This window comes from Cololabis saira, chromosome 16, assembly GCF_033807715.1.
Source record: "Cololabis saira isolate AMF1-May2022 chromosome 16, fColSai1.1, whole genome shotgun sequence".
Taxonomy (NCBI): Eukaryota; Metazoa; Chordata; class Actinopteri; order Beloniformes; family Belonidae; genus Cololabis; species Cololabis saira.
In genome coordinates, this window is record NC_084602.1 from 16,038,068 (window position 1) to 16,051,169 (window position 13,102).

A 13,102-nucleotide genomic window follows, 5' to 3' on the forward strand; every position below is an offset into this window, starting at 1 on the left:
CAAACATACCGTGTACAGGAGGGTTTAACTTGTGTTTCAATGAATAAAACATCAGTTTTCCCCGAGGAAACAAAGCCGCGTTGCACTTACTGTCACCATTGGCAAACTTCAGAGCGGCGGCGCTGGCGCCCTGAACCCTCTCCGCCTGCAGAGCGATGTCGTTCTCCAGCAGAGCGTGCTTCTGGAGCAGGTCCTCCACCTCCAGCAAGTGTTTCCCAAAGTCTGGGGACATCAGCCGCGCCTGAGAACAGATGGAAACTGAACGTTTGGAACGTGAACATTTCCAGGGCGAGCGTGGTTACGTCCCGTCTCCCTGCCGCACCTTCATCTCATCCATCCAGCTGATGATGTACAGCATCTCCTGGAAGATCCTCTGCAGGGTCAGGTTCTTGTCCAGGCGGCTCTTTCGAGCCTTCAGGAGCTCCTGCAGGTAGTCCCACAGACGCAGGACGTTGTCTTTCCTGGCGTCGATCCGTTTGGCGTCATGGTAACGCTCCGACTCCAGCTCCTTTGAGATCTCCACCAGGTTCTGGATGCGCTCCTCGTACGCGGCGATGTCCGTCTCGATGGCGTCGTGCTTCTTCTTAGCGGCTTCCACGGCTGGCAGGTCGTAACCAAAGTTGTCCTGGCGAGAGCAGAGGACGGTTATCATCAGGTTCAGCATGTTCAGGGTTCTGCTTCTAAAATTTCTACATTTCTCTGACAGATTCAGTCAAGGGATGCCGATTAATCACAAAAACAGGTCTATTATTAGATGGTAAGGAATGTAAACTCTAATTAGAGACAAAAACAAAGCGAATCAAAGCAGTTTTCAGCAGACTGACATCTGAATAAATCCATATTTGAAGCTTCTTATGAGAGTCAACAATGTAATTCCACTAGTTCAACTTTGTAAGTGTGCAGAAAGTGAACAAAAAGTCACGTCTACCGCGCAGAGAAACGTCACTGGAGCTGAGTCAGCATTTAGATATCCAGGACAAAACTGGTCCACAAACTCTCCTCTTTTCCCATCTATCGGTGGTTGAATTATGACAAGATGCAGCGACTGGACGCAGATTCCTGGACAAACTGTCCTTTTTATACACTTAAACAGTCAGATTTACTTCTGTTTCGCGGTAGGTGCCCTCACCTGTCACCTTGACACTCAACTTGTCAATTTCCCCGAGCGAAACTCCCAAAGAGATTAATAAAGTCGTCCTAATCTGAATGTGAATCTCAGTTCAGTGGAATGGCATTTTTGAAGTTGACATTAATTTATTTTGCCCCCCCCCCCAGGACTAACAACGTCTTCGATTCGCGCTGTTTTGATCTCTAACGAATGCCAACGCTCCTCACCATCCACTAAAAGGGTTGGACATCCGTCCTGAGTGATAGTTAAGGAACCCGTCTCTGTATATTTGCATATTTGCTGTTAGCTGCTGAAAAACGAACCCCCTCAGCACCAAAACAAAGACGCCTGCGCCTCCGTCACCTAGGGCTGGGCGACATGGACCAAAAGTCATATCTCGATATTTTCTAGCTGAATGGCGATACTCGATATATATCGATATTTTTTCTGTGACATAATTGGGGTTTCCCCCAAAGCATTATAGCATAGCATCTCTGTTAGCTTCATTTTTTTCCGAGCCAAACCCTTAAAAAAACAGTCAGTTTTAATACAAAGCCTCGTGCCAAATGTCACACAGGTACCTTTATTAACAGAGGTCTGCACAATATCAAAATGTATAAAACAAATGAAATAAAAATGAACTGCCTGCATATATAGAATAAAAATGCTTCTTGAATAAAATAAAACAAATCCCTTTCCTGCATAACAATTAAATTAAAATACACTGTGCAATTAATACAATGTAGACAGTAACAGGCAGACTTTTCCACTGAGGTTGACAGTTGTGCAAATAACAAAACATTTGTGCAAATCTCAAATAAAACATTCAAGTCAATTTGTCACAAAATAAGCTATATCAAAATCATTAAAAAAAAATAAAAAAATAAAATATCGATATAAACGATATTGTCTCGTACCATATCGCGTTTGAAAATATATTGATATATATTAAAATCTGGATATATCGCCCAGCCCTACGGTCACCCGGGCTGCGGACTCACCTGAGACACAAGCCTCTGGTTCTCCTGCATCCAGGTCTCCCTCATGGCGGCCTTCCTGTCGAACCTCCGCGCCACCTGCTCCAGCTTCTCCTGCCGGATCAGCTCGTCTCTGAGGACGCGCTCCCGCTCGTGCTCCGCCCTCTCCAGACGCTCCCAGGCCTGCAGGCGGGAGATGAGAAGCTTCCTCGCTACCTGGTCTCTTTAACATCACTCATTAGCGGCTCCCTTCTGTTTGCTCCCACAAAACCAATGGAAGGTGTGGAAACACCTGGATGCTGCAGGGCAGCTGCTTGCGCATGTGGAGCCGCTCTCAAACTTCAAGTATTTATTTTGGTTCTGTACCTTCTGAACTGTAGGACTTCTCACATCTTTTATTTAAAGGATGCCGTAGACTGAGTACAGTTATTTTATTTTGTAAGTCAGGCTTCTACTTTAAGTTTGAGGTCGTCTCTGGACCTCATCTCACCCTGTTGATGTCTGAAACCAGCGCTCCCTCTTTCGGCGTGTAAACCCTCTGGTTGTTGGCCCTCATGCGGCTCTGGATGGTGAAGAGCAGCACCTCGAGGTTGCCTTTCTCCTGGAACCTGAGAGACACGGAGGTCACGGTTCAGCCTCGCGCGGCTCCCCACCCCCACGCCGAGACAAAAACCCCAAATGTGAAGTGAGGAGCTCACTTGGGCGGCTTCTCCACGGTGCGGTACGTGTTGAAGGCCTGAAGCTGCTGCTGCACGCCGGTCAGGGAGTTGGCCAGTTTCCGGTTGTTCAGCACGATGATGGTCTGCTCGATCCACGTCAGCAGGTCCGACGCCAGCGTCTCGTACTTGTCGATCATCCTCTCCGTCTCGATGGCGTTATCCAGAACCTGGAGGCAGGAGGGCAGAGATGAAGGAGGGAACCGGTCTCGTCGGACCGGTACATGCGCGCTAGGGATGGGCGGTATGGACTAAAAAATGTATCACGATAATTTCTGGCATTTATCCCGATAACGATAAAAATGAAGATAAAAAAAATACCAATTCAACAATTCAGTCTTTGGAACCCCCAAAACACTGCTCTAAAAGAATACTAAATGCTACTAAACTACACCAATTATTACACCACTCTGGTAGGGCTGTGCGATTAATCGATTTTAAATCTAAATCGGATTTATTAATCACAATCGATGTTAAAAAAAGGAAAATCGGAAAATCGATTTTCCTTTTTTGCAGCTTTGCATTACAGACAGAGCTCGTCTAGTCATCTTTGTTTGGTCAAGAAAATTGTAAATGTTGTCACTTTACTAAACTCAAGGAGGATTTACAGTATCTTTCAATTGCACTTCATTCCCAATAGGGAAATTTGTTTGCTATTTTTCTTTAAAAATAAAGATAAAACATTTGAAACAATTTATTCCATTGTCTTTTGTAGCCCTACACTCTGGTGGAGACTTCAGCAGCAGCTGTTATAATAATATGTTATATATATATATATGTATTGCCAACCTTTGCACTCACTGTTTTTTTGCAGACTCTGCATATAATAGACGATGTTTGCTCCTCGTCACTCTTTTTAAATCCAAACCAGTTCCAGATAACGGAGCTGGAGCCTCGTTTAACAACGAGCTCCTCACTCTCAGATCCGCCTTCCGCCATGTTTGTTACACAAAAACATCATCAACGGGAATTTATCGTTTTTACCGCGAGATGACAAATTCTTACCGTGGGGAGTTTTTTTGACGGTATATCGTGAACGGTAAAATATCGCCCATTCCTAATGCGCGCCGCGTCTCCGTCTCACCTTGCCGACCCTCTTTCCTTCCACAGCGAGCTGCTTCATCTTGGAGAAGTAGTGGTAAAACGCCACGACGTACGTGATGATGGACTTCTCGTCTGGGTTCTCCGTGAAGACATCTGTGAAGCGAGAAGGAAACGAGTCGGTCACGGCCGACCGGAGAGCTCTGCTGTCCCGCGGCCTGTTCTTCTCTGTGCTTACCTTCCGGGTCCAGCAGCTTGGTCACACCGAGCTTCTGCTCCGCCACATTGAAGGCATTCTGGAGGTTGTGGGTGGGATTGGACCTCTTCAGCTTGCTATAGTCCACCAGATCTGGCCTAGAAGACAAACGCCAGAGCAGAAGAGTTGCGACAGAGGGAGAGATGGAGGAAACGAGACAATAAGCAGTTTCCAGTGTTTCCAGACTTCAGAGGTGCTAAATGTGGATTCCTGTCACTCTCTTACCGGTGTTTGTGTATGAGGGCGTTGAAGGCCATGCCGTCTTTCCAGCTGGTTGTGAAGTTTGTGATGCTGACGCTGGGGTACCTGGGAAACAGCGAAGAGGACACGTTTCTGCAGAGGTTTGAAACCCGCGAACCGCTTGCCTTTCTTTTATAACTAATCATTGAACAAGTTTCTTGCAGGTGTTTTCAAGCCCATCCAATAGTTTGTTCTGCTGCTTAAAGAAGACAAAATATTCCTACCATGCCTATTCACTTGCGTAAAAGGCAGTTTTCTTATAGCGGATGTATCATATATCACATGGTATCACCCTCACAATAAAATATGTTTTACACCATGAAAAAAATAAAGTAAAAAAAAATTATCTGACTATTATCTGACTATCTATCTAAAATTATCTGAGGTATTCACGACAATACAAAAAAATATTATAGAGAAAATATTAAAGACAATATTGGGGATGTTTTTCAGTGTAAACACTTCCAATAATGATGATTTAAAAAAAAGTATTATTTCAGATCTCAGGTATTAAAGAGTTGCTTTATTTAGACTTGTGACTGGTACCACGAGCGTGTCGTGCCAAGGGACACTTGTGCGTGTTTGGGACTGGGGATGGATCTGGTTGGAGGACCACGCCCCCCTGATAAAGAGCTTTTTGTGACCAGTCCTGCTGGTCCTTCAGCGTTTATGGTTGAAACCTGGTTTCAAGCATAAAAATGTGCATTTGAAGTCAGAAACACAATAAATTCTTGTGACGATTCACCGGAGCCGGCCCTGGAAGCCAAGAGTCGGAGCATTTCCACTGACAGACCGACGCCGGGTTGCAAATTCACATAATTACTCCCGCAGGGTGTTTACAGCTGCTCGGCGAGGCCCGAAGGTCACAGAAAGCACTTACCCTGCAGTTTTCATCTGACACCACAGAAGAAGAGCATCTTTAGCCGAGCGCGTCTGCTTCTGGTCCGCCTGGCCCGTTTCCACGATGATGTCCTGGATCTGAACAACAAAACAGAGCACAGCTGATGTTTTTTATTTTAATTTTATGGAAAGACACACAAATAAAACACAACCTAAGGACGAGCATGTCGCTGACTGGACGCACCAGATGTTGAACATACTGACCCTTTTGCTTTGTGTGAAACAAAACTACTCTGACGTGAAGCATCGTTAATGTTATAATTAGACCGGATCTCGGTGGGATTAAATGGTGGATATAAAAGTGGGAGGGTAAAGAGTGAAGTTCTTATTTTCCCACACAGAGAGCGAGTAATTAGAGCAGTGATGTGATCTGAGAGACAGGCCCTGAGAGAGAGAGAGAGAGAGAGAGAGAGAGAGAGAGAGAGAGAGAGAGAGAGAGAGAGAGAGAGAGAGAGAGAGAGAGAGAGAGAGAGAGAGAGAGAGAGAGAGAGCGCTAAATTTAGCCGGCTTTGGTTCTGCTCGGTTCACGCAGACGGAAAGACTCAAACAGGACGAGCCGACCGCCTTTCTTCCCCGTTTCCTTTGACTGAGTAATTCAGCATCATTTGAACCATCGTGTCTAAAAATAACAACGCTGCTGTCAAATGAAAAATAAAAATATGGAGATGAAAGGGCATTTCTAGTAGATGATGACGGCCGGGACCTGAAGGCAACATTTTCAGGAATAGAAGAAAACAAAAACGGACCAACATGGAAAATCGAAGTGGAGACATAACCAGAAGCTGCAGGCCGAATCAAATTAGTTATGTTTACATTTATGAAGTAGCACAAAATTAAAGTAGTTGACCCGCACTGCTTATATCACCTGTAAAGTTAAAATATGTAGCAATCCATACTTAAAAAAGAATAATAATAGAGATGTTTCTAAAGGCCAGACAACCCAGAAAAAGAGAAAAGTAGCATTAATAAAAATAATAGTTTGAATGAGTCATGTCGATTTGAAGTGACATTGTTAGCTTGAACATAAAAACTGGGTCGGTCTGTCTTCTCCTTCTTATCTTTGCATGTGAAATTAAATCAAAGCTCGTTTAGATGAATTCATATGGCACCTGAGTACATCTGCCAGCACAGAGGCATGTGACTGCTGCCGTTTCATCCCTTTTTAGCAAATACACTAAATTTTACTTACACAAAATGTGCTGGAAAGTTGGAACATCAGGAAAAGTCGAGCCCCTGATGTTTGTTTTTTTTAATGTAGACTAGGATCATTTTCACCCCTAGTAGAGGATTTCATCTCTCAGTGCTGTGTTTACTATTATTCCGTTGGTTATTATTGCACAGTAACGAGTCAAGTCTAATTTGCCCTGACATCATGTTCACTAAATCTGGAAAATAACGTCGCTGTCCTCAGAGTATACATTATGCTGTTTTTTATGCTTAGTTTGCATACATTTATACCTGCATTAAACAAAAACACATACACCACAGCAATACTAATGCTCTTTTGCAGGCATCAAATATTAAAGCTCACGTATCTCATGTATTCAATTTAGAATATATTGGCACACATGCTAAATAACACTGTCAGGGCCTCCCTGCTTTGGTTGCAGCCACTGTGACACTAAACCAGATAAGCAGAAGTTGATGGTATGACATCCACATGAATACAGACTGCGGAAGAACCACTGTACCGGTATTATTGGACCTCAGTGCAGCATTTGACACCATTGACCACGGTATATTACTAGAGCGGCTGGGGAATTAGGTCGGACTTTGTGGCACAATACTTGACTAGTATGAGTCTTACTTAAAGGACGGGGACTACTTTGTGTCAGTAGGTAACTTTACATCAGAATTGATGAAAATGACACCTGGCGCTCCCCAAGGTTCCATCCTGGGGCCCCTCCTACGTAACATCTACACGCTTCCTCTAGTTCAACAAGATAAGCTACCATAACTGTACGGACAACACACAGCTTTACATTACAATGTCACAATTTCTTCAGTTGAACAAAAACAAAACTGAAGTACTTGTTTTTGGACCAGAAATTGTGGTATAACTGATGTTAAAAAGGCGATTTCTGCACCTACGGCAATCCCTCAAATTACCTGGAAACGCAGAATGATGGTCCAAATGAGCCCGAGGATGAGGCGATGATTGCCGTCGACGATGTCGTGGGAGCCCATGTTCTCCAGGTGGACCCTCTGCTCCTTGAGGAACTGCAGCGCTTTGTCCACATTTTCCAAACAGTGGATTCGCATCCTGCCTTTAGTGGGTTTCGGCTACGGAGGACACAAGGCATAAAAATCAAAGCATGGACGAGACAGACGAGGAACAAAAACAAGACAAAAGACAGGAGAGTCAGGATTTATGTAAATGTAATGTAATTTAAAATAAAGATAAAAAAGGGGCGGATGATGAATGAAAGGAGGGGACACAAGCGTTTCCTACCAGTCGCTCGCCGGACAGGACTTCCAACAGTTTAATGAGCATGCGGCCGTCCCGCAGGTCCAGGTACAGGTCAGAGATGCGACAGCCGACTCGGGAAAGGATTGAGTTGACCCATTTTGTAAAGGTCTTCTTTTGAACTGCTTCACGTTCATCTGATGAGGGCACAAAGTCGAGAAAGAACATGAGCTCCATCAATAATGCACAGTCCTCACAGCTGCAGAGCAACACCACCGCTGGAGCTGCTGCTGCTGGTTCGCGTCTTGCACAACGGCACCTCAAAAACGGTGGACATCTGGGAGCCTGACGGCTGAAACTGGCAGGAGTTACAGCACATGAGCAGAGCTGAAATCAAACCTTGGTGAAAAGTTTGACCTTTACTTTTGCTGGTTTTTGGAGGAAATAACTTCAACTCCATCCACTCTGAAAGTCATTCATGTGTCGATCATGTTGAGTGTCGCAGCTTTAGGCCAAACATCTAACGCATCGAGGACAGGTGCCTTCGAGGACCAGAATTGGACACCTCTGTTGGATGTGAACCATGCTAGCCAGCAAACCACAGCTAGAAATTCCTGCATGCTTTCTGGAGCCTTCAGGGGGGTATCCTCACTTGAGCTACAGCCAATGAAAAAGCTAGGAAAGAGCTGATGTCACTATGAGGACAGAGCAGGAACCATCTAACTTCCAGATTGAAGTTGATGCGTAACGAAAAAACAATTGCAGTTCCTGCACTGACCACCAGGAGGCTGGAAAGAAGGCCCATCTCCATTGATTCCCACGTTAAAATGACCAACTTTAGAGCAGAAACAAACATATTTACAGCCTGGTTTGAAAAACCGTTTTGGCCTCAATTGTTTGATTTTCACACCAATGACAACTTTGAAGGGGGTGAATTGTTTTTGCACCCCATCAGGGGAGTTTATATAAAGCAATAATTAATTTCTAAGATGTGGCATGTCCTTTTGATTGACAGCTGGCTCAGCCAATGGCTAGACGTCATCACTCCCTCATCGGTCACCGTCATCCCACCAGACTTACCGCATCCAACAGTTTCTACTAGTGATGTTCAATACCACCGATTTCCTTTCTGATCCGATATTGAGTAAAATTCAGGCTGGTATCGGCAATACCGTTTCGATACCGATACATTGTGTAAAAACACCTAATGTCCCCAGTTAAAGTCAGAAGTATACTGAGGTGTTGGCCTCATTTACAATATAGCAGAGCTATGCGCTTGAGCTGTTTCCATCACTAAAAAAAGATCCTAAGTAAATAATAAAACCATTAAAATAAATAAGAGAATAATAAACAAAAATAAGAACTACTATAAAAATGAAAATGAAAAAAAAAAGTAGGGAGCATGTCCAGCAGCGTGTCATTTACACAAAATCTGACTAGTTTAGTTACTTTCCACCGTATTCCTGTTAATGATACATTACCACAAATGACTGAAGTATCAAAAGTATCGCTATTTTCATTTGAGAATCGATTTTAGAGCATACAGATCTGCTATCGGTAGTATCTATATTTCAGTATTGATCCACACATCATTAGTTTCTACTAACCCAGCAACGCCTAAACACAGCAGCCATATCTGATTTTGCCACAGAACTACATCCAAAACGGGATATTTAGCTGTAAATGTCCGCTGGCAGCTCTGCAGGTCCGTCAGCGTGGATCTGCTGAAAGAACTGGTGACGTCACTGATTCGTTGTTCAGGTATTTCTACTGTCTATGAAGGAGACACTGCAAATACAGCAAGGCTTTCCACTAGTCAGTCCAATTAATTTTGAGCTGCATCCATCACAAACTGGCCGGCTGCTCTCTGAAGCAAACACAACCGTTGCCTTCGCTTTTATTTTTGTTCTGAACTAATCACAGCAAAGACCGTTTGTGCGGATGTTTCCCAAGTCTCTTGGTCCATTCTTAAATAAACAACTGCTCTTTACACACATTAAACATCCTTTCTCTCATGTGTTTTCGTGACAAAAGTGGGGCTGACCATTTGGGTGACTAATCATGTAGTGGGAGGGCTGCGTGTGCACTTCACCGCATTTCACGTCACTTCCCCTATTTTGTCGCATACAGGCGTGCACTTGTTTATGTTTAAACATCTGACGTTACAGCCACATCCAGGGTTTATTTCAGCTTTGCTGTTTTGCTATAACACATAAATACAATCAGATAAGTTGAACTTCATAACCCTTGCAGATCTTTGCTCTAAACCTCGGCCACCTCCCTTCAAGCCTCATTCCTCGCTGAGTTTTTGATGCTTGACCTAACAAAGAAGTGGGAAACGTGCCACAGCTTCTCCTTAATGGTTTTTAATGCAGAGGGAAGCTTTCACACATGCTGATATACAACCACTAAAGCAACAAGAATAAAGACAAACTTCCTGTAAAGCAATGACGTAGAGAGCAATATCTACTTCCACTAGAGAACAACCTCTTATTATTGGTCGCCCATTTGCATAAGCTAAACGTTTTCATCCACTGCCTGGATGCGGTTGTCATGAGTCGACCACGCCTCCTCGCTTTCCACAGAACATGAATGAGATCCAAGTGATGCCAGGGATTCGCCGTGTACGGTGCACACCAGCCACCCGTTGAGCCAACAGATGGCTGAACCAGAAGCACTGAGAGCAAGTGGACTTTTGAACGGCGACCAGCACCTTCACCGATCAAAGGAACAACAAATGGATAAACGAGGGTCAACGGTGGTGTTTCTTTCTCCCAATAAGCTGTAAATATTAAACAATGCAGGAAAGAAAGATGTCTCAGAGCTGGAAATGTGTCAGTACCATTGAACAAGGGATATGACTTTTCTCGTAATATGCTGCCCCTGTGTGGTGTGGAGTAGTATTGCAACACAACGTTCCTTTAAAGTCAACAAATAATGTCTCATAATTAAAAATTATTATTAAGGTGTACTATATTTCTTCTAGAGAGCTGTATTGCAATTATGAGAACAGAAGGACAATGCCTTCCAACTGCATGAACACATTAAAGGGGACCTATTATGAAAAACACGTTTTCTCTTGCTTTAACATATATAAAGTGGTCTCCCCTCAGCCATTTACATTTACATAGTTTGGCCTCCGATGCGTGAAACCACGCCCACAACTAACTCCGCCGGCCGGAGCTTCCGCCATTTTTTCGTAGCGGTGTATCGCGTCATTCAGGCAGCCAATCAGCACAGAGCCACATAACCTCCCCGCCCACTCAGAATCCCGCTTAGATAATGAGGTTAGAGAATGGGAAGATAAAGACATGGCTCAGAGGCTGAATTTCTAATTTATTTAGCAAAAACAATCAAAAGCTTGTTTTTAAGGCATTCAAGGCCTGTTTAAAATAGGTATTAGATGCCATAATAGGTCCCCTTTAAGTCACGCACACGCAGCATCTCTAAGTTTAAAAATCGCCCCAGTGTTTCGTCACATGACTTCCCCTCGGTCTCCCTGCTGCAAAATGCCCTGTTTATCCCCGAACCCAAATATGAGTGTGCACTACACGCGAGTGCAAAGGGCTGCATCTGTAATGACACAATAAATGATTCAGACTCTGAGGCCGTGGAGAACAAGCGAGGAACGGCAAGAGGAAGGAACAAAGGAAGAAGAGGAAACGGGAAAGCAGAGGGAGTTATAGGTGTGTGGGTTAAGAGAAAGTAAATTGTAGGTAAAGGGGGGGGAAATAAAGGTGAGACAGAGGTTAATACATGCAGTCTGGACAGAGGAAAAACCTGGCAAGTGGCTAGGAACGAGACACATCGCCCACAGAGTGTCCCCTGCTGCTACAGACTACCCAGCATCCACTGGCATCATGAACAAGGAGAAAATCAAGAGTTACTGTATTTAAATGACATGATGCAGCAGGGTACAGTAAATAAATCATGCTTCGCTCTGCTCTGCCCCCCCAGCAGAATAACGGCAGACACGGCTCTGCCACATCCACACGGATTATCGCATCATGAAAAAGTAATGGCGATTAAAACATGCAAATAACTCGAAGCTCCAGCAGATGCACCAATGGACGGAGAAAACAGGAAAAATGAAAAAAGCCTGAGCAAAATCCTCCCTGAACCATGTGGAGTGTCAGGGGGATTTTTGTACAGCAGAGGCAGTGAGAGGGGGCGATGAAAGTGCATCCTCCAAACGTGTACGCCGCTTCGCCGTATCATTTCACAACATGAGGCCTCCAGAAGGGACGCGTGGATGCTCCTGGCCATTTATGCTGCAACTGGACAGCGTAGAGGGAGGTGGAGGTGGGGGTGCTACTGTCTGAATACATCCTGCTGAGCATCCTGCAGATGAGTAATCCAACAAGCTCGGTATCACAACGGCTCTGTGTAAACAAAGCTCTCCGCCCGCTTTGGAAACAGTAAGCTCTGTTAAATCCTGAAGTCCCATTTGTGGTTTTTACACGGCTGCAAAAGATCAAATATTATCATCAGGACTAGTGATACGAGATTAAGTTACAACTGGGATATCAGTGGGTTTGTTGCACAATGCTTACACCAGCTTTTGTTCCAGGTGTTGTGATGCAAGTCCTTCACTTATCTACGGAAATAATGAAGATCTTCAAATCCTCAGATGAGATTGAATGATTTTGCAGTGGAAATCGTTAACAAGATAACAATAACGAAATCCATTCAAATAGAAAATGGTCTCGTAGTCTAATAAAATCAACGTTTAAGGGTCTTTGGAAGTCAAGGATGCTGCGTGTTCAAGATAAAAGAGAAGAAATATTATCCAGCAGCAAGGTGGAAGGAGTTTGGCAGGAAATATCCTGCCAACCAGGAAACATCTGTTTCAGGAAAAGCTTTACTTATTTCAGCAACACAATGCCAAACCACATTCACTACAACAATCTGTAGTAAAAAAGAGCGGGTGCTCAACTGGCCCGCCTGCAGTCCGGACCAGTCACTGAATGAAAACATTAGGTACACATTACTATAGAGACACAACTACTCGTGTCTGTCATCAAGAACAAGGAGAAGCTGGCTCTTCTTCTGCAGACTGTAGTTAGTGTGCTGTTAAATACCAGACTGTGATAGCCAATGCCATTTACTATGCTGAGGTCCGCTGGGGGAGCAGCATCAATGCCAGGGATGCCAGGAGGATCAATAAACTCATTTATAAAGCAGGAAAAGATCACTGAGCAACGCCTGAGTCGGGGAGGGACAGGAGGTCACCGAGCAAACTGCTTTCCATCATAGATAATCCATCATAACTCCCTCAAATGATCCGCAAGAGAGTCAGCAGAGCTCAAGAAATCCTTCCTGCCTTTTACCAGCTCCTTGCATAACGGCTCGCTTCAGCATCACAGGCAAAAACAACATCTAACATTTCTAACATCACCAACCAGACCAAAAGGAGTGGAGCGGCGGAGCGGCTAATTAAGCTGAGCAAATGTGTAT

The 13,102-nt window shown here is 44.3% G+C and overlaps 1 protein-coding gene across 2 annotated transcripts in view; it reads right to left on the reverse strand.

Moving 5' to 3' along the window:
* Window positions 1–13,102, reverse strand: part of sptb (spectrin, beta, erythrocytic) — a 53,818-nt gene that overhangs the window by 24,996 nt on the left and 15,720 nt on the right. For both annotated transcript variants that reach the window (XM_061744305.1, XM_061744306.1), the window contains 11 exons: window positions 7,691–7,842; window positions 7,348–7,521; window positions 5,219–5,316; window positions 4,324–4,404; window positions 4,081–4,196; window positions 3,886–3,998; window positions 2,784–2,971; window positions 2,576–2,693; window positions 2,110–2,268; window positions 323–625; window positions 91–241 (listed from right to left, as the gene is read on the reverse strand). In XM_061744305.1, the coding sequence (XP_061600289.1) occupies window positions 91–241; window positions 323–625; window positions 2,110–2,268; window positions 2,576–2,693; window positions 2,784–2,971; window positions 3,886–3,998; window positions 4,081–4,196; window positions 4,324–4,404; window positions 5,219–5,316; window positions 7,348–7,521; window positions 7,691–7,842 (1,653 nt within the window). The remainder of the gene's footprint in view (window positions 1–90; window positions 242–322; window positions 626–2,109; window positions 2,269–2,575; window positions 2,694–2,783; window positions 2,972–3,885; window positions 3,999–4,080; window positions 4,197–4,323; window positions 4,405–5,218; window positions 5,317–7,347; window positions 7,522–7,690; window positions 7,843–13,102) is intronic.